Genomic DNA, 21995 nt, shown 5'->3' with positions numbered 1-21995 from the left:
AAAGGACGAAATTAGGGTTTCGAGAAAATAACATAGAGATGAAGACATAGGCTTAGAAATCCATAAGTTTAAAGCGAAATAAGAATATCTTACTCGAAATTGAACCAGAATGGCCTGAAAAAGGCAAGAAAGGGCCAAACGTGTAAACGGACTGACCCTGGTCCCTCGAGGACCTTAGAGATGGAGGTACCAGCATATGAGAGGCCACTAGAGACCTGGAGGTGGTGAGAAACCACCATGGATGGCGGTGGACGAGTGACGGTGAGGGAGAGTTAGGGTTTGGATTAGAGAGCAACTGAGAGAGAAGGAGAAAGGGTGACGACGGGGTGAGAAGAGAGAATGAGAGGTTTGGGGGGGGGTCTTTAGGTTTAATTATGGTTGGAATAATCTGGGCCGTTGATCAAAATAATTAACAGCCAGGCTTCCATAAGACTTGGGTCGGGTAGTTAAGGGGTTTGGGCTTGGGTTTACTAGGCTGATTTATAAGAGTGTTTGGGGTAGTTAATTAGGCTAGAATTGAAATTAAATAAGGCCACTTGTTAAATACCCCAAATAAATTAATTAAAATAATTTTTAAAATAATTAATAATTATAAAAATGAATTTCATGCATAGAAATATTTTAAAAAAAGGCTATTTAGTATTTAAAAATAAAAAAGACTAATTTCTGGAAAAATAATGCAAGAATTGTATGCTTGGGCTATAATTGCAAAGTCATTGCAATTATAGCCAAAAGATGCCAATTTGGCTATTTATGGAATAATTTGGACTTAATAGGACCATAAATAGTAAATTAAATCGAGAAATGTTTTTGAACTCATTTGTGATGCGATTTTATAATTATTTATTATAAATAAAATACTGGGCGAGTTAATAAAAGGTGTAGAAATTATGAAAAAATACCAATTGATGCTAATGGATGATTTTGAAGACTTATATGCATTTTAAAATTATTTTGAAAAAAAGGTATCAATAAGTGCCCCTCTTTACCCGGAAAGGAAGAGAGAGTTGTCAGATAAAGATATGATGGTTAATTTTGACCGAACGAGATGATTTGAGAGATTTTAGGCCGCACCCTGGTTTCTAAGCTGCCTACGTATCCCTGGTTTTATAGGAATCAAGCCGTCTGTAGTTCTGGATTCATCGGCGGAATATACCGATGAAGTCATCGCAAGAACGAACACAAATTTGGGGATAGGTGAAAGAATTGTTTACGGGAGCGGTCAAGTTTGAGATAGTCGAAGAAACTGGAGCGAAATTGCTCCTGCTGGGATAGCAGTTGCTTGCCAGGTCACCTGCAAAGAAAGATACTACAAGCATATATTGCGCGAAAGTTTAAACATGATGCATGTTCCCTTTGGACTATGAAAGCTGTCTTCGGACGGTTGAGGATGACGTCCTTAGACCATGACGTCCTGGGCCATGAGTTGTTCAGTGAGAGATTCGCAGGCCATGAAATGATGTTCTTGGGCCATGCAGATGGTGCCTCCGAACCATGACGCATTTGAATAATGATATGCAAATTGAGGGAGATCCTCAGGCCATGACATAGTGTCTTCCGGCTATGAGGATGATGCCTTTAGACTATGACACCTTTGGAAAGGTTGGCGATATTTCAGCCCATGAGATGTAATAATATGATGTCAACAAGACAAGGCTTAGTCTTGTGAAGTGGAGGGTAGAGCTTAGCCCGAAAGAAGAGCAAAGTAGATAATGTTGGAGAGACAGTGCTTAGCCTCAGTGAAAAGAATGTAAATCGGAGGCAGAGCTTAGCCTCATGCATGTATGCAGGACAGGGCTTAGTCCCATGCAAATGAAGGTAGAGATTAGCCTTATGCAAGGGAAGGCAGAGATTAGCCTTATGCAAATGTGGAGGTAGAGCTTAACCTCATGTAGGATGTGGGACAGGGCTTAGTCCCATGCAAATGAAGGCAGAGATTAGCCTTATGCAAGGGAAGGCAGAGATTAGCCTTATGCAAATGTTGAGGTAGAGCTTAACCTCAGGAGAGATGAAGGCAGAGATTAGCCTTATGCAAATGTGAAGGTAGAGCTTAACCTCAGGATGCAGGACAAAGCGTAGTCCCATGCAAATGAAGGCAGAGATTAGCCTTATGCAAGGGAAGGCAGAGATTAGCCTTATGCAAGGGAAGGCAGAGATTAGCCTTATACAAAATAGAGTAAATAGCAGATAGTAACAGAATTTCTTAGCTGGTAGTAGATTTTAGTAGCGCAATTGTTACGAAGAATGTGACATCAAGGCATGTATATTCTCATTCCTGCATCCAAAGAAAAATCTAAGTTCTATAGATGGGGGAAGTTGATTTGTGTCCCCGCTGGCTTTGCTTGTCTTGACTTGCTTGGCCTGAAGATCCTGTTCAAATCATCCGGGGCTAGCATTTGCTAAACAGAGTTATTTTACAAGCAAGCATGCATATTTTTTCAAAGATATAATAAAAGATATTTTAAGAAATTTAGATGAACCAACGGCTGTGACAAGATCCAAGACGTTGCAACCTCCCATGCTATGAAATTTTGAGGGTCCTCATCCAAATTCTGCCCCACTTAGATGGATATGCATCTCTGACTGTTGTACATGCTACGATCGGCTGAACTTGCTTCGAAATTTTGAGGGACCTCCTCAAAATTCTGCTCTAGTTTCTTACTATGGGGAAAAAATAAAGTTTTATTGAATTATGACCGAACCCAAAAGGCTGCCTTCATATTCCCTCTTAAACGGGAATCAGGTCGAGAGTAGTTCAATTTATATCATATGAGGAAAGGATAAAGAGTTACACATATTATTGCTTGATTGCATCTGAGTTTATCGGTTTTGGCCAGACTTCTCCGTCAATTTCTGCAAGTATAAGAGCTCCTCATGTCAGTACTCTGCGAACCATGTAAGGACCTTGACAGTTGGGAGAGAATTTCCCTTTGGCTTCATCTTGATGTGGAAAGATCTTCTTCAACACCAGCTGCCCTGGTGTGAACTGTCTTGGCTTGACCTTTTTGTTGAAGGCTCTAGACATTCTGTTCTGATAGAGTTGCCTGTGACATACTGCATTCATCCTTTTTCCGTCTATGAGGGCTAGTTGCTCATAATGACTCCTCATCCATTCTGCATCGCTGAGCTCAGCTTTTTGTATGATTCTCAAGGAAGGAATCTCTACCTCGGCAGGAATAACAGCTTCTGTACCATAAACTAGTAAGTAGGGAGTTGCCCCAGTTGATGTATGGAATGTGGTGTGGTATCCCAATAAGGCAAATGACAGTTTCTCGAGCCACTATTTGTGATTTTCTACAATCTTCCTCAGTATCTTCTTGATATTCTTATTGGCAGCTTCTATGACTCCATTCATCTGAGGTCTATAGGCTGTGGAATTCTTGTGCTTGATTTTGAAAGTCTCGCACATGGCCTTCATCAGATCACTGTTGAGATTGGAGGCATTGTCGGTGATGATTGATTCTGGAACCCCGAATCGACAAGAAATCCGATCGCGGACAAAGTCTGCCATGACTTTCTTAGTCACTGCTTTGTAAGATGCTGCTTTGACCCATTTAGTGATGTAATCAATAGCTACCAAGATGAATCGGTGTCTATTTAAGGTGGTGGGCTCGATTGGACCAATGACATCCATTCTCCAAGCGACAAATGGCCAAGGCAAGCTAGTTGCATTGAGCTCATTTGGCGGTACTTTATCATATCTGCATGTACCTGACATTGGTAGCATTTCTGAACATACTAGATGTAGTCAGTCTCCATGGTCACCCAGAATTAACCAGCTCTAAGTATCTTCTTGACCAAGAAAAAACCATTCATATGCGGGTCACAGGTCCCAGCATGTATCTCTTCGAGTAGTTTAGAAGCTTCTTTTGCGTCGACATACCTTAGTAATCCCAAATTAGGAGTTTTTTTGTATAAGGTTCCTCTGCTGTGGAAGAAACTGTTGGACAACCTCCAAAGCATATGTCTCTGGGTATGATTTGCATGCTCCGGGTATTCTCCCTTTGTCAAGTATTCCTTGATGTTGTGGAACCAAGGTTTCCCGTTCGCTTCTTCTTCAACATGGGCACAATATGCCGGCTGGCTATGAATCTTCACCGGGATAGGATCAATGAAGTCCTTGTCTGGATGTTGCATCATGGATGACAAGGTGGCTAATGCATCGGCAAATTCATTCTGAATTATAGGAACGCGCCAAAATTTTGTCTTTGTGAACCTCTTTCTCAATTCCTACACATGGTGCAGATATGGTAATATCTTAGAATTCTTGATGGACCATTCTCCTTGTACTTGGTGTATAAGCAAATCTGAATCACCGATTACCAGCAGCTCCTGAATATTCATGTTGATGGCCATGTTGAGCCCTAGTATACAAGCTTCATACTCTTCCATATTGTTGGTGCAGGGATATCTGAGTTTAGAAGACACCGGATAATGTTGACCAGTTTCCGATACTAAGACAGCTCCAACGCCGACTCCTTTGAAATTTGCTGCTCCGTCAAAGAACATCCTCCGTCCGTCATAGGATTCAACGATGTCTTCTCCTATGAACAACACTTATTCATCGGGTAAATACGTTTTCAAGGGTTTGTATTCTCCTCCCACAGGATTCTCGGCAAGATGATCTTCCAAGGCTTGTCCTTTAACCACTTTCTGAGTCACATAGACGATGTCGAACTAACTCAGCAGGATTTGCCACTTAGCCAACTTGCTAGTGGGCATGGGCTTCTGAAAGATATACTTCAAGGGATCTATCCTTGATATGAGGTATGTTGTGTAGGCGCAAAAGTAGTGACAGCTTTTGAGCTACCCAGGTTAGAGTGCAACAAGTACGTTCCAGCAGAGAGTACCGTGCCTCATATGGGGTGAACTTCTTACTCAGATAATAGATAGCCTGCTCCTTTCTCCCTGTCTCGTCATGCTGCCCCAAAACATAGCCAAAAGCTCCATCTAATACCGCAAAGTAGAGTAACAAAGGTCTACTGGCTCTGGCGAAACCAAAACTGGTGGCGTCGATAGGTATTCCATCATTCTGTAGAAGGCCTTTTGACAATCCTTGATCCAATTGGTTGCAGCATCTTTCTTTAACATCTTGAAAATTGGTTCACATATGACCGTGGACTGGGCTATGAACTGACTGATATAATTTAGTCGTCCTAGAAAGCTCATTACATCCTTCTTACTCTTTGGTGGTAGTAGCTCCTAGATCGCTTTGACTTTTGATGGATCTAGTTCTATCACTCGGCGATTGACGATGAACCCAAGTAACTTTCCGCAAGAACTTCGAATGCACATTTTGCGGGATTTAGCTTCAGGTTGTATTTCCGCAGTCTATCGAAGAACTTCCTTAAATCTGCTATATGGTCGGTGGCTTTATTAGATTTGATGATGACATCCTTCACATACACCTCGATCTCCTTATGTATCATGTCACGAAAGATAGTGGTCATAGCCCTCATGTAAGTGGCCCCAGCATTCTTTAGACTGAATTGCATCATCTTATAACAGTATACTCCCCATGGCGTAATGAAAGCCATTTTTTCAGCGTCCTCCTCATCCATCCAGATCTGATAGTAACCAGTGAAGCAATCCATAAATGACTGGAGCTCATGTTTGGCACAATTGCTGATTAGGATGTGTATGTTTAGAAGGGGAAATCATACTTTGGACTGGCTCGGTTGAGATCTAGGTAATCGACACAAACCCTGACCTTTCCATCCTTCTTTGGAACTAGCACGATGTTGGCTAACCATGTTGGGTATTCAACCACCCTGAGGACCTTGGCATTGATTTGTTTGGTGACTTCCTCCTTGATTTTCAGACTCATATCAGGCTTGAACTTCCGGAGCTTCTGCTTCACTGGCGGGCACAATGGATTACTTATGAGCCACGATAGATGTACTTAGTCCGGTCATATTGTGTGCAAATATGTCCTCATATTCCTTCAAGAATTGTGTGTACTCTTCTTTCTCTAATGGTGACAAGTGGATGCTGATGCGAGTTTCTTTGATAGTCTCAGAATCTCCCAATTGGTTACCTCGGTTTCATCCAGATTGGACTTAGGCTTGTTCTCAAAGTCCTCTACTTCTCTGATGATTTCCTCGGGTATGATGTCTTCTTCTTCCGAATCACCATCCTTTTGTTGCATCATCTCATTGCATGTCACAGTCATTGGTTCATCAAGACAGGAAATGGTAATGTTGTATTTGTAAAAGTATGAGAGAAAATGATAATAATAAATATCGATTCATTAAAACATAAAAGCGATTTTCAATAATTTAAACAAACATTTTGAAACGCTAGAAATTTTACTTAAAATAGAATGCAAGAAAGAGAAATCATTTTCTTAGAAAGCAAAAATAAGCAGTGCTGTTCAGCCTTGCTACCCCAGGACTCGTCGGGCACTAGATGGTCTGACAGTCCAGTTTTTGAGGAACGATCCCTTGCTTATAGCTTGGACAGTAGGGCCTTCCTCCTCCTCCTCAACAATGACACAACAGTCCATATCTTCATCCTCCAAGAATAAGTTCCTTAGGGCTGCTAATGCTTCCTCCTCCTCTAATCCCCATATGACGTCGGCTTGCTGGAAAGTCTATTCCAAGTGCGGTATGGGCTGCTCCAATTGATAGTAAGGACCCCGCCATGGTGGCGACCAGTCATCGTACTCTTGCCAAGTGTACTGGTAGCCCATGCCAAAGGTAGTGCCGTGGCGCTTTAGCTGTATCGGCTTGAAGATTCCCTGAAGATTCTTACTGAGATCTTTGCCAGGTTCGTATCCGCTCCAATTCATTATGCTTTCAATATTACTACTCCACCACTTATCCTTGTCTATTGCATCGACCCGCTCAATGTGGTGGTAAGTTTCTCTACCAAGCCTTCTTCTACCCTCAACTACCAGGATGGTCTGGCGGTTGTAGATGGGATTGCTCCCATCTCCATGGATAATTACCTCCTGATGGTTCTACTCAAACTTTACCGCCTGATGCAAAGTCAAAGCCACAACTCTGGCAGCATGTATCCATGGTCGTCCTAATAATAGATTGTAGGACACGGATATATGTAACACCTAGAATTTAACCTCAAACCATGTACGCCCCATCTGCAGATAGAGACTAATCTCTCCAATAGTGGACCTCTGAAACCCATGGAAAGCCTTTACATTCATGGATCCTTCTCGTATTTCGTTTACCTTTGCCCAACTTCTTTTATGTTGTCAATGGGCAAATGTTAAGGCTAGACCCTCCATCGATCAGAACCCTGATGATGAAGTAATCTACGCATTGCACGGTAATGTGTAGTTCCCTGTTGTGACTCAAACCTTCAGGTGGTAGTTCATCCTCGTGGAAGGTAATCTTGTGACTTTCTAATACCTACCCCCACTATGTTAGCCATCTCTCTGCTTGTGATGTTGTTGGGAACATAAGCTTTATCAAAATACTTTCATTAGAGCACTCATATGTGCTTCCGAATTCTACAACAATGATAAGATAGATATCTGGGATGGAGTCTTGTTCAGATGATCTATGACTGAGTATTCCCTGGCTTGAACCTTCCTCCAGAAGTCATCCGGTCCTGTCTCAATGACGGGGGGTCTGTTAGAAGCCTGCTTGCTGGACTCTCCCAAGTGTTCGGGTGTGTAGACCCTTCTGGTCCTAGTCATCCTTTGTGTAGCATCACCTTCCTCTATCTTGACCTTTCCTTTCCTTCTAGCTTCAGCCACGTAATCAAAGGGCACAACATTAGTGTTGAAAGGCGGCGTGGTTGACATTGTCACTATGAGTTGTATGGCTACCTTTACTTCAAATGGAATAGGTGTCGTAGCAGGTGGTGCTATTTAAAACTTGAATGGTACGGGGGTGTCTGTGGGTGGTGTGACTTCAAACTCGAACGGGACTGATGTGGTTACCTCAGCCTCTACCGATGGTTGTATCTGCACTATGATGGGATTGAGTGTAACCATTGGTTTCTTGGGATCATGACCTTCTTTGATTAACCTGATTGACCCCTCTAGGTCCCACTCTTCATCTATTTCTATCACATTGACGCCTCCACCCCTGTGATCTAGGAAGGGATTATTGCGAACATTAGGAGTAGCTTCCTTAGCCTGAATGACTTTGTTGTCGATCAAAGCCTGTATTTTATCCTTCAACGAGCGACATTCATCGATGGTATGTCCTTTCATGCCGGAATGGTATGCACATGTTTTGTTTGGATTGACCCATTGGGATGGATTCTCTGTGGCTACAACAGGGATGGTAGTGACGTAACCAACAACTTTCAATCTTTCATACAGCTGGTCAATAGGCTCGGCAATGGCAGTATATTGTTTGGGTGGCCTGCGGTCAAAGTTTGGTCAAGGCCTTGGGAAGTTTTGGCGAGTTGGAGGTGACTAAAAGCAGGACGATTGGGAGTTGTATGTGTGATAGATAATGGATGGTTGGGAATATCTGGGAGATGTGGGTTGATATGTAGGTGGAGGTGACAGTTGATATGTATGTGGAGGTGATGGTTGATATGTAGGTGTGCTTGGTATGCAAGTGGAGAGGTTCGATTTGTCAGTGGAGATTTGGTTCCCTGTGCAACCATTACAGCTCCTACGTCTTTCTTCTTGGATATGCCACTTGGCTGTAGTGCTTTATTGGTGGCTTGTAGTGCCTCAAAATTAGTGACCATTCCGCTCTTGATACCTTCTCCAATTCTTTCCCCAAGCTTGATGATGTCAGAGAATTTGTGATTTTCAATCGCCATCAGCCTCTCATAATATTACGGGTCCTGTGCCCTAACAAAGAACTTGTTCATCTACTCTTCATCTAATACCAGCCTGACCTTGGCCGCTTCCGACCTCCAACGAGTGGCATACTCACGAAAGGTTTCAGTGGGTTTCTTCTTAAGATTTTTGATGTAAAATACATCCGGTGCATTTTTCGTGTTGAACCTGAATCGGTCCAGGAAATCCGAGGCCATACACACCCAATTAGACCACTTCTTAGGGTCCTGGCTGATGTACCAGAACAAAGCATCCCCTGTGTGTCTCCTCATGAACAATTTCATCCGGATCTTTTCGCCTCTTCCAACTCCGACCAGTTTGTCACAATATGTCCTTAGATGGACCCTGGGTTCACCAGTACCGTCGAACATTTCGAACTTGGGAAGTTTGTATCCCTTCGATAGTTCCACATCAGGCTGTATACAGAGGTCTTCATAATTCAATCCTTCGATTCCCTTACCTCCTTCCATGCCTTGAACTCGGCTGGTCAATTTCTTGAGTTCTTCGACCAGGTTCTTGATAAGTATATCCTTCTCACTGGACTCCGGTGTGCAAGAGATGGGTTGAATGGAGTGAGGTAGAGTCTCCATGTATATGGGATAATTATGGTGGACTGGTGCTTGAGCATAGAGGTGAACGTTGGTAGAATTTTGTGGTTCAGGAATGATGGGTGGGGTGTTTCGGGGAGTGTGGCAAGTATTTTGTTAGTATTTTGGCGGGATGGTTTGGTTTTGTAGTGGAGTTGTATAGTGGTAGGTTGCAGGAGGATTCTGTTTGTTGGGTGTATTCTGAGGTGGTGCAGAGTTTTGAGTGTTTGGATGGCCAATGTCTGGGACACTGAGTGAGAAGGACAAGTTCGTTAGGTTCCGAACATGTTCAAATTACCCTTTGAGTTTCAATAACCTTTGTTCAAGTTGTGACATGACATCATTCTGGACCTGAGTACCCTGATCATCGGAAGCTTCTGGATGTTCACCTGGTGTTGAGTTTTCCTTTCTGATGTTAGTCAAGTCTTCATTTTTTGCTTTGCCTTTGCCTTTAGGTGGACTAGGAGGAGGAGAAGGTGGAGGGCCCCTGGATCTTGTATGATATGCTGATAATTCCAGAATGCACGAACCAACCTTTGGGGAAGGGGAATAATCAAATGAAATAAAATAAAATAAAGGTAACAAGTCAGTGGGGATTATGATAAAATATTTGTAGTATTTAAACACATATTACAGGAATATAAATGCGCGTATTAATTTGGGAGCCTCGTTATGCTCGAGGTAGGCCTAGAGACAAGTTGATTTGGAGAACTTAGATGCAAAAATACCTCATTTCATTAATATAAAATGGACGAATCCTAAAGCGACACTAGAATAATAAAGATAATCCACTAGTGGCACTGGGCCTTATTACATTTATGAAGGAAAAAGGTAGATCTAGCCTATTTGGTCCCAGAAGGACCTTCCCCAGATTCGATATTCTCGATTCCTTCAAACAAATTTCCCAGCTCGCACAGTCCCAGTAGCAGGTATGCTCTGGCCAAGTGTCCTCCTTCATTTCCCTCAGCGTTATGTGAATCTTCGATCCTTTTGATGACTTTGCCCTCTAACTCCACTATGCCTCGCTCCAAGTATTCTAGCTTTCTATTAGAAAGGATAGCCATATCTTTCCACTCCTCGATCAACCTCTTGTTGGTCTCATGTATTTCCCGGTGCTCGTTCTCGGAATCGTGGACCTTTTTGCACAATTAGTTGTACTTGACCTTAGCCTCAGCACCTTCATCTATGATTCTATTGCCTCGACTGATCCCTGGCCTCACTGCCCCATATAAGTCATCCTCCAACCATGCCGGGTAGAAAGGCGCGCATCCTACATGTTACCTGTCTAGCTCAACATTATTAATCTCTATGATGATTTTGCAGTGCCACATGTATTGAGCTTGGCACTTGTAGGGGATGTCGTCGTCTTGGAAATTCGCTCTGAAGTGGCCCATCTTGGCAACCCTCGGTACAACCTATTTCCTACCGGCCTGTCTCATGACTCGGAGAGGAACATAAGGATATATACCTCTCAACCCGATCAACATTAGGTGTGGTGCATCCCTGGACCTGATGATAAACGCGTCCGTTGAGAATCATTTGAACATCCATTACACCTATTCCTTGGTCAGATTATCAAAGAATTCCACCCACTCTTTTGCAAATTTCGGTTGAGCAAATCTATCTGGAATGTAGGTCATCCGTTTGGGATGATGGAAAGCAATATGGTCATTCCACGCCCTTCGTGGAAGTTCTTGGTGATATCGACCCTTTTGAAGGTATTCTAGGAGCCATATCTGTAGCAGTAGGTTGCAACCCTCAAAATGTTTAACTCCTCTCTGACAACGCTGCAAAGCTCGGTAAATGTCAGCCAAAATCATAGGAACAATGGTGAAGGTTTGTCCGTCGATCCCTTCCATTAAGGTTCTGGAGACCATGGCTACTCTGGTATGAATCCTTTCCCTTTTTGTCGGGAACACTATCAAACCCAAAAAGCATACAATAAATACAAACACTCTACGGTGAATGTGACCCAGAGATGTGATGAAGAACTTGTCATGATAGGCACGGTATGATTTTCTATGACCGTATCATTTATACAAGTCAAAAGGTATGTAGGATTGTTTCAGACACTCCAATTCAGCATTCTTCTTCAACCCCATCTTTTTTAGAAACCCTTTGGTCGTGCGGTTTTCAGGTACCAACAGCCCAGGGCTTTCCCAAGCTAGTCTAGCTAGTCCTTCTATCTCTTCTAAGAGTGGTGTCATTTCAATATTCCCAAAGCGGAATACCGCTCTGTTACTATCCCAAAACAAAGTCGCAGCCTCAATTAGCATATTGTTCGGTTGGATTTCCAGAAGAGAAGGTAAATTGTCCAGATGCTTCCTCATGCGTTTCTTATCACTAGAGGAAACGTCTTCAAACCAGTCTAGGAGCATTGGTGGAATATTGCTGACCATACCGAATCTGGGGACTTCGTGCCTCATTTTCTACAAGGCAAAAATGGTTAGGTGCTTTCCCCCACCGGATTCGACTATTTATGCAATTATGATTAGCATATTGGCATTTAGTTCTCCAAATTAATACGCAGAACGTGATTGCGCCCGTTGGGATTATGAAAATCCCTGTGGACTTTTGGATAAGGTTTGTTTAAAGGGTTATTGTGCTGACGACACATTAACACGTCTAGGTTTGACCATGATGTATGCACAATATAACAAGAGTAAGGTTTCTATGGGGTTTTAGACTGGTACCCTCGAGCGGGCAACTCTATGGGGAAAGGCACGGAACCATCGACTGCACCGCTGATCGACTGATTTTACCGCAAATAAGCCTTTCTAAATTTAGGGGGTGATATAAATTGGAAGAGCGCAACTACTCATCAAGCGTTGCTATAGGATTTGTTTAGGCACGAGTGGAATATGATGTTGAACATGATTATGCAGCAATAAGCAGTAAACAACATGTTGTCACGTATTTGCACGTTATGAAAGCAATAAATACAACAGTTATAATTAAAAGCGATTACCGAAGAAAACAAAGAAGCATGTCAGTTTCGTATTGGGAAAATAAATTCTAGAAACAATAAACAGTTAAAGTCACATAAAGGGGAATGGGAAAGAGTGCAAGTATTAACAAAATAAGGCACACTTAGACAAATTCACAAAGCGGTTTGTATCGGTAAAAGCCTAGAATCCCCAGCAGAGTCGCCATGCTGTCGTGCCCCCTTTTCCTCTGCTTACATATGTAAAAGGATAAGGAGGGTCGTAGTTGTTTATCTTATAGGATCACATCTATGCAATGCCTAGTAATCACTTGTCAATGAGGGAATACACGTTGCATTAGCGCACAAGTCATCATATCCTTTTCTACCCATTATCCCACCCCTTAGTGGTTATTAAGCGAGTTTTACTTAACGAACTCTAAGCGTGTTGTTACCCGTCCCTTCCTTGTGGTCCTGGAGGAGTTTAAAACCTCTAAACCTGGGCAGTTCTAGACAATCCTAAGGTATTTAAGAGGGAAAAAATCTAGACGACAATCAAATAACATGAAGGACCAGCAAATAGGGACAAGAAGCAGTTAAAAGGCTCATGTTTACCTCCGCACAGATACAGCAAATAAACAACACGTCTCAAACATAGATACATGTAGTTTTTTTTGGAAGAATCCTAGGACAGGATGTCCAGGTGAACATTAATACACAGAATATGCAAAACATTCAATGGCAGGGTCCTAATCAATTTGCCTACTAATTTTAAGTCCTGTAAAACTTAAGCAGTTTAACACAATCAAAACGTAGTTTCCAATTTCATATAGAGATTGGTTATCGAAGGCTTGCCTAGGTGTGGGATTATATGCAATCACAATTACAGGAGATAATTAACAGTTTTAGAAATTGTTCAACCTACAAACATGTTGTTCTAGGTGACACAGATTATTACAGGTGATTTAAAAATACTGATTCGTGCTTAAAGACATGATATCTATATGGGAAGTTGGTTTTATAACTTTTCATAGACATTGACTTATTTTAATCAAAATAAGTAGGTTCAAAGAAATGCAAACAAAGTTCCTAAAAACATGGTATCTAATGCATACAAGGATGATAGTTTATTAAGGCGAGATTATTAACCTAGTAGCAGGATTTCTAAGCGGAATTATTTACGCAAAATTGAATCATGGAATAGTGATGTAAAGCGTGCCGAAGTAATAAGCGTGAAGCCCTAAAACAGGATATCTAATGCAGGTTTGACATGGTTTGAATGTAAATGAGCATATCAATCCTATGACATGGCTTCTAATGTAGATTCACATATTATAAAACCTATAGCGTGTTTTCTACCCAGGATTACCAACAATATCATATAACTATCCTCCCCTTTTACTAGCCACCCCAATGTCTATTTACAATTAGTTATTACAGACCAATGATCGAATAAATTACATAAATAAAATATAAATTAAACTATAGGGAGCCTGAAGTAGGCCCGAAGCAATTCCTGGTAATGCCAGGCCTTCAGTAATTTCAAATGCCAAGGATTTCATAGCCAATTTCATGTCCAGGTGTGTCAGAGTTTCCCAAGGACCTCAAGGATCCCAGGCAGTGCTCACACCTAGACTTTTCACAATAAGGATTGAGTAAGTGCAGTGTGGAATAGCCAGCCCCAGTGTGCCAGAGTTCAAAGAGATTTCAAGAGGATCCCAAGGCAGTACACACACTTGAGGGGAAAAACCTAGGGACTTAAGAGTAGAGTGAGAGTGCTTGGAATAGTTTTGTAAAGTTTTGACAAGAAAATAGCACCAAAATGACTCTATAAGTAAAGAGGTTTTTCTGAAAAATAATAACTGATTTAGTAGTAAAACAGTTTGAGAACCTAATAAACACTTTTGAAAAATAAGCAAGCAGCCTGATTGGTTATAGGATAAACAGGTTTAGCACCATTCAACAAAAATTTTACATAGGGATAGTGGGGGATTGGGGACACATAGAATACACATTAGTGTATTGTAGCAGCACATAAACAACAGGATGCACAAAAGTTTTCAAGAGTTTTATAGGATTAAGAAGTTTGTCATAAGAATGGGTGGAAGAGACATAGATCAAAGACCACAAATAGCCATGTAGAAATACATATTAATACTGGACAAGTTGGAACACAGTCAAAGTTACTTTGAGATACTAGACAACTTAGCAAAGCAGATTAAGCAAGAACCTAAGTGAACAGCTCAGGCAAACATCATGAGTATTCCTAGTTCAAACATGCTGGCATACTTAACAAGCAGATTGAAATATGCTGGATAAAGTAGTAGGCATAATTAGACATACTAATCACAGGTTTTAACAGAAACAAAATTCAGACATGCTAGGTGAAAGAGTAATCAGGTAGTGTAATTTATTCATGCTAGTTACATATTGAACAACATGATGATAAACAAGAAATCAGATTGGGAGTCATAACTAATGAACTAGAACAACAATGAAACACATTGAGTTTTGGACTTTGAAATTGAATCAGGACATACTAGTTAAGGAGAGAAAAACACGTAGTATAAAGCAGATGTGGTGCAATAGCTAGCCTTGGCTTACAGCTAGCTAGGTCAGTGAAAATTGCCAGTAACAAAAAAGAAAAGAGAGAGAGAGAGCTTTTAACTGTAAGAGAGTTTTTTGAACTAGTGTTCGTGTCTAGAAGTGAGAATAGATTAGAGTATATAAAGTAGTCAAGAGTTAGATAGAATAAGGTAAAGAATTAATTATGTACCAATTAGGAAAATTTACAGAATCAGTCATACGTAAAATCAGTAATGTCTCCCCTAATCAAGGGGTAACCAATCAACGATAAAGAGTATGACAGATATTTAAGGAAAGAAATCAAGTAAGACTTAGGTACAGAGTAGGCAATTAGGGGTAAATAAACAAGAGTTCTATTAAGGAAACAATTAGTAAGAATAAGCAAGTATCACAGTTAATTCAAATAAGTAAAGAAACTAAATAAGGTTGCAAATAAAGGAATAATCAAGGATCAACATATAAGTTTTAACGAAATAAATCAGTGAATCAAGAATTCAAAACAACACTGATTTATGGAGAAAAAATATAGGTTTTCCATGAATAAATAAATAGAATGAATATAGACACATAGAATCACTCGAGAAATCGAACCAAGAACCTTAATAGAGGCACTTTAGGGTAAAATAATAAGACATTCAAATTAAACGAAGGAGAAACCATGCAAAACAAAGAACAAAACAAAATCATGTAGCAAGTAACACGGACAAGCTCAGAATCCAAACAAAAATGTCAAAAATTTGGGTTTTAGCATAAACTAGTTAGGGTTAAAGCAAACTCCACGTAATCAGTCAAAAATACATAAAAATAGAAGATTAAATACTTAAAGTCAAAAAAATATTTTTAAGAAAGAGATTTTCAGGAAAACCTAGTTTAGGAAAATGAAAAGTGTAACGACCCGACTGGTCGTTTTGAGCTTTTGCACTTCGCTCGCCAGTTCTTGGGCATGTCTAGCCCCGTGTGATGTATTATTGTCACGACCCAAACCGATGGGCTGCGACGGGCACCCGGTACCTTACTTAACCGAGTACCAACGTAACGTATCTTTCTTATTACATCACCATATACACATGACATACGGGCCTAATAGGCTAACATGATCCTTTATAAACTCAAAACATAGGCCGACAATGCCGTACAATTTTTCATGTACACGACATATGTCTACAAGCCTCTAAGAATACATAAATGTCATAAATGTCGGGATAGAGTCCCGCCATACCAAACAATACCACGTCTAAATCATACTAACCAAACGAGCAACTGCGAAGCAAATGGAGCGCACCAACATCTTCCACTAAGCTGATAGCCTACTTGGGGGGCTCTCGACCTGTCTATCGGGACTTGTGGGCATGAAACGCAGCATCCCCAGGAAAAAGGGATGTCAGTACGAATAATGTACCGAGTATATAAGGCACATACATAAATACATAAGAGACATGGAAGACATATAGAGTACATTACTCAACTTGTAAGTCTGAATAATTTTGTAAATCATAAATTACTTTTAGAATCATAAATTACATTTAGCGTCATGCATATGCGTCTGAATGTCATGTCATGCATAGGTACATATTTTATAACATCATCAGCCTCTGAGGGCATCTCATCATATCATATCGGCCACTATGGGATAAATCATTATCGTATACCAGCTGATCAGGTGGTGATACGTATATAACTCCATAACCTTTCTCATATCCCATATACATATATATACATACATATGTATATACGTATATAACGCCGTTTGAATCATATTTCAGCCACTGTGGGCAATATCACCATCATATACCAACTAATCAGGTGGTGGTGCGTATATAATGTTGTATCCTTTTCCCATATCTCATATACATATATTTACATATATATGCGTATATAACGCCATCTGTTCATGGGTCAATGCACATGTATGAAATGCATGAAAAGTACATTAATAAAATCTTTCAGAATTTGATAAGACCATTTTGTCTTTGAGCAATATCATAAAGTAAACTCTTTTTAACTTTCATATTTTTTTCTAAGACCCATGAACAGATGATAAAATATTATGACACATGGAAATTCAAGAACATAGATATCTCTAATACTTCTATGAATAAATTCATTCATGGAATTTGTGCATTTGCACGTTTCGTTGGTATCGTATGGATCATGCCAAAAGAAAAAAGGGATATCCTTAACATACCTGTCCCTGAAATTATCTGAACGAATCTGTTTCTACGAAATTCTTGAACGAAATTTATACTTTGGATTTGAAATTTGGAATGAAATTCTTATCTCTGTCCCAACGTTTGAGGCTTCTGTTTCTAGCTTTCAACTTTAAGACTTGGTTGAAGTGTTGGGATGAATAACTTTTCAATTTCCAATGTCTTTGGTCTTGAAATCAAAGACAAAAGGAATGAAATCTACATTTCAATTTGATCCACGTTTTTGGTTTGAAACCTTAGGAGGAAAATGTTTCTCATTCTTTCTTTTAGATTTTAAAGAACTCCTTTGATTCATTTTGAATCTTGGCAGATAAGAATTCTTGATTAGTCATCCTTTTCCTAGGTGACATCTTGCATAAGTGACTTATTAGTCTCATTTTTGATTTGGTGGCTTTTTTCCATGTGTGAGGGATTAATTATTTTTTTATCCACTTATTAGTTAACTGGGTAATGTCCTGTTACCCGGTAATTAATCAATTACCCGAAAAATTGTGAATTATTCCCACTTGAAATATTACTCACCTTTCACATACCTTATACGCCTTACTATTATGGTGATGTGGTACCTTGTATGGTACTAGTCCATAAATATCGAGTATTTTAGCTTGAGCCGTATTTTATCCCAAAATACCAAGTTTTAATGAAATTCATTTTCTTCGACTTTCTTCCCCTCTCACCTTCACGAATTTCTTCATCACTTACAATCCTTATAATCTCCAAATAATATTTTCCTTAGACTGATGTCAATTACCTTACGAAAAATTCAATGTAAAATACTACAGGGTGCAACACTGTCGTAACTTATTACTGCGAAGTGTAACATCACCGTAATGTAATACTGCAAGAACATCAACGTAATATTTTACTGCACAATGTAATATTGATGTAATATTACGGGGTGTAACATCATTCCCCCCTTTGGAACATCGTCCTCGAATGTTGACTGATGCTCTTATTATTTTCATAACTTATAGCTCCTGTAAATACCTTAATACTCTTCTTGCTATTTAAGCAGTTTCTCTATGAATAAATCCAAGTCTAGGGTATTCCCCCCTTTAGTCTTTTTTCTCATATCATGACATGTGGTCAAAATCTTCCTAATCTTGCAACTTCTGTTACCTCCTGTCATGCAGCCTGTATGACCATGGCTTTATAGGTGCACTTATGCGATTCATCTTTCCTTTTTTATTTTATATTTTAGTCAATCTCTAGGCCTTACTTTGTATATACAAGGCTTAATAGGATGCCTCTCTGGGTCTCTATAGGTATACTGAAGTCCTTTGCTCGATACTTTGTAGAACTTGCGAATATGGCGATATCTTATTTCATAGATCTGGTTATCCATTCACATGACTTTACTACATTTCCATGGGTTATACTATTCTATAATTTTTTTTTACTTCAATTTATCTTTACTGAGGTATACTTACCAAGCTCCCAGTTACTTTTGTTACCTATCCTTTAGGTATAAATCTCAGTCCTTCAATGCTCCTTCATTACCGTTCGTCTTAAGAATCATGTCCTAATCTCATGTCATACTTTGTAACTTGTATCTGACCATTGTTGATTCTCCTCAATGTTGATCTATAATCCTCTACTTGAAGTCTTGAAACTTCTTACGTAATACATTACCACTAGGGCTTACGTTGCATTGAGGAATATTTGAAGTGATTTTCATAATCATATTTCATAGTGTCTCAATGTGATTCACCTTATGGGGGTATCCTAATTTCGTGCCACCATCGAAATCTTTTCTCCTTCTCTTCTTCTATTTCCTTTTTTTTTCAAATCATTATTCAAATGAAGGACTAAACTTCATCCTGTATCTATCGCAATTATACCCTCATTTTTTTACCAGTTCAGCATTTCATTCCTTCTAAATGCTATTAATCTTAGACTCCTTCAGTTCATTAAAGCTATAGTGAGCTTTGTATAACATAGAGAAACTGCCTGCTCTTCTTGTTTTCAAGGGCTTAATCCTAAAGATTTATCCATTCTCGTCACCTTTTCACTTGCGTTTCCTCATCCTTACTCATGTTTCCTTAAAACTTTATCGCTCTACCACGCTTTAGCTTGCGACCTATATATCCATTTATAAACTTTCCTTCAACTTGCTTCTATCATAGGTTTCGTTATGTCACTCTGGAATATCAAGCGAGATATAACATCGTCTCTAACTCTTCTTTATTGTCTTAATTAATCTCCTCGATACCTAGAAACTATAGGCTATGAGATATGATAGTGACTATGCTGCTATCATTCCTGGATATTGAATCCCGGCACTTCTAGCCTTCTATCCGAAGTATGGACTATTCATAACTTTCTGCATTTGAGTATCTCGTACGTTGTTCACCTTTACCTTACTTACTTAAAATCTCGCACCATATCTTCTCTCTATATCATGACCTCCCTTCCACCTAGGTGTAATTCACATCCATAACTTAAAGCTCTATTATAATACTCGCACCTCGAGTACATACACAATTAGGTGGGAGATTTGTACTGACTTTTTATGAGGCTGGTACTTCTTCTAACTGGCTTCATTGTAGAGCCATTATAGATTATGGTTGTTGTGTTATTTCTCTTGAACATCTGATATTAAGAGTGATTCTGTCATGTTCTCAAGCACAACTTCTATAATTGTTCTAGGTCCAATAATCAGACTCCTGATTTACTTGGGTGATGTAATTATTTAGTTTCCTCTTCCTTCTGATCAGCCTTCACGTAGTCTTAATCTATCTTACGATCTGTGGTTCATGGTATTTATTATGTTTAGCCTTTTTTGGGCGTTGAGGAATATGCATGATACAATCCTTTAACAATTTAATCCTTCGTTTATGACCTGAGCTCAATTCTTTTCTTTTAACATATACTAGAATCTTCCATGATTGTATATGCTGCATAGATAAAACTCCAAACCCTTAAGTGAGTTCTTAATGCGACCAACTCTGGATTATTGATCGAGTAATTCCTTTTTTTTCCTCTTAACTTTCTTTAAATGTAAGCTATTACTTTTCCGATCTTTCTGCCCCTTGTTGCATCCATACTTAGCTTATCTTAATGCCCATATATATTGAAATTTCATACAACTCATATGATCCTGAATATCAATTCTGATTTTACTCCCTGTTCATTAGCCACTGTAGGTGCCACTTTCTTAGGGAGTGCATACAATGTTGTTTTGAAACTGTTGTCACACGACCATTTCCTCTTTAGGTCGTTGTACTGAGGTTGAAGCCTTCTTCTTTATTTCCTCAGCTAGTCTTTCGTCATAGTACTTAGGGAAGACCCTCTAACTCTTGTAAAGATGCGAGCTTATTATACCGTATTCCCGATAGAATTTTTGATGTTCGTGCTCACTTGTAATTATCCTTAGTTACTTACCTCCATACTCATCTGCTCGTATGGCTGCTTCTGAACTAAAGTTTTGACTGTCTTCCCAGTGGAACTATCTTTTATTTCTGTACCACTGATACAGTACCTTTAACAATCCCAACTCTTATTTGAATATTTCTCAAATATTACAATGTCATAATTGCGGGGCTAAATTCACTATATTCGGTTTTACTATCTTTATCTTGCACGACCTGCTGTCTTGTCTGTATCCTCTTGACTAGCCATTACTAGGCTCTCCCTGAATCAACTACTAACTACTCGTTGGCCCATCCTCATGTCAATATTCCACGAAATCTTTCTTGGGTTATTTCCTTGGTCTTAACTTACGTGTCGCACATGCTCCTTAATTATCAATAACATCTAGGGCAGGAACCCTTACTTTTTCTCCTTAACATTGCGTTTGCATTACGTTCTGGAATCGTAGCATATTTGTAGCATTTGGATAAGTGCAATCTCATTCCTTTCTTATTTTTATCGAATTCTTCCTTTTATACTTCCATATTTCCCCTTTTAAGGGAGTACTAAGAGTTGGAGCTATGACGACCTACCTATAGATGTTTTACCTTTTCATCTTTGGCATCCTTTCACATCATCGATGATTCTTACTCGTCTTGCGGCAATCCTTCTGTACCAAGGATAATAAATTCCCTTACTTGTGAGGGTGACACTTAATGTAACTGGTACATACAGTCCCTTAAGCTTAACTTTTTTAACATTGCTTGTTTTATGGAAGTGCCTTCCTAAATGACCATTCTCTGAATTTCTCATGAATCTTCTTTTGTTGTCTGTCCTATTATTGCCGGAACGCTATCTAAAATTCTCATGATGCCGACTATTATCAAATCACTCAATCCCAAATTCATATTTAGTTTATCTTGTTCACCAATCCATACTGGTTCTATTACTCTGGGGTCTAACTTTTCCTCTTGGTAATCATGCTAGAGTTGCGAATTTATTTCTTGAAATGAGGACATTATTGTATGGCCTATACCTTTTTGTTGTCCTAAGCCTGTCACTTCTCATTTCTTCCTTCACTTGACTATAGATTTTGTAATATTGTCATCTTTGATATACCATTATCATCCATATATCACATCCTACTCATAATGCTTTATTAACTCTTTTATTATTTTCCGCTAACATTTATGCCTATCACTTTATTTTGAAAACTTGAACAAGATATTTTTTTGCTCTTAGCTTCCCTTTGCTCTATCCAATGGCTCTTCAAGTTGCTTAACGTTCTCGCTTTACTAGGGACACGAGCCACACTAAGGTAATATTTATCCCTTCAAGGCTTATAGTGCATGTCCTTGTAGTACTCATATCTGGCTGCACTATTTCAGAGTTTACCATCTGGTGTCTCATAAAGAGATCTATTAGCACATTTGTAATACCCTTCGGAAATGTCAACAACACAAACAATCCACTCACCATTTTGGTTTACACTAACCCCATCCAGGTCTTGATGTTCTGTCCTTTTTTTAAACTACATCTGTTAGCCCCTATAGGGCATAACTAAGATGGGTACG

The 21995-nt window shown here is 39.5% G+C and overlaps 1 protein-coding gene across 1 annotated transcript; it reads right to left on the bottom strand.

The window, feature by feature from the left end:
* Positions 1 to 3280: 3280 nt before the first annotated feature.
* LOC138879760 (uncharacterized) lies at positions 3281 to 5091 on the bottom strand. Its single transcript, XM_070159392.1, has 5 exons — positions 4984 to 5091; positions 4834 to 4921; positions 4324 to 4544; positions 3884 to 4230; positions 3281 to 3701 (listed from the first exon to the last, which is right to left on the bottom strand). The coding sequence occupies exons 1-5, from the start codon at positions 5089 to 5091 to the stop codon at positions 3281 to 3283; spliced, it is 1185 nt and encodes a 394-aa protein (XP_070015493.1).
* Positions 5092 to 21995: the final 16904 nt, after the last annotated feature.

This window comes from Nicotiana sylvestris, chromosome 10 (genome assembly GCF_000393655.2).
Source record: "Nicotiana sylvestris chromosome 10, ASM39365v2, whole genome shotgun sequence".
Taxonomy (NCBI): Eukaryota; Viridiplantae; Streptophyta; class Magnoliopsida; order Solanales; family Solanaceae; genus Nicotiana; species Nicotiana sylvestris.
This window is presented reverse-complemented; position numbering and strand designations above follow the sequence as displayed.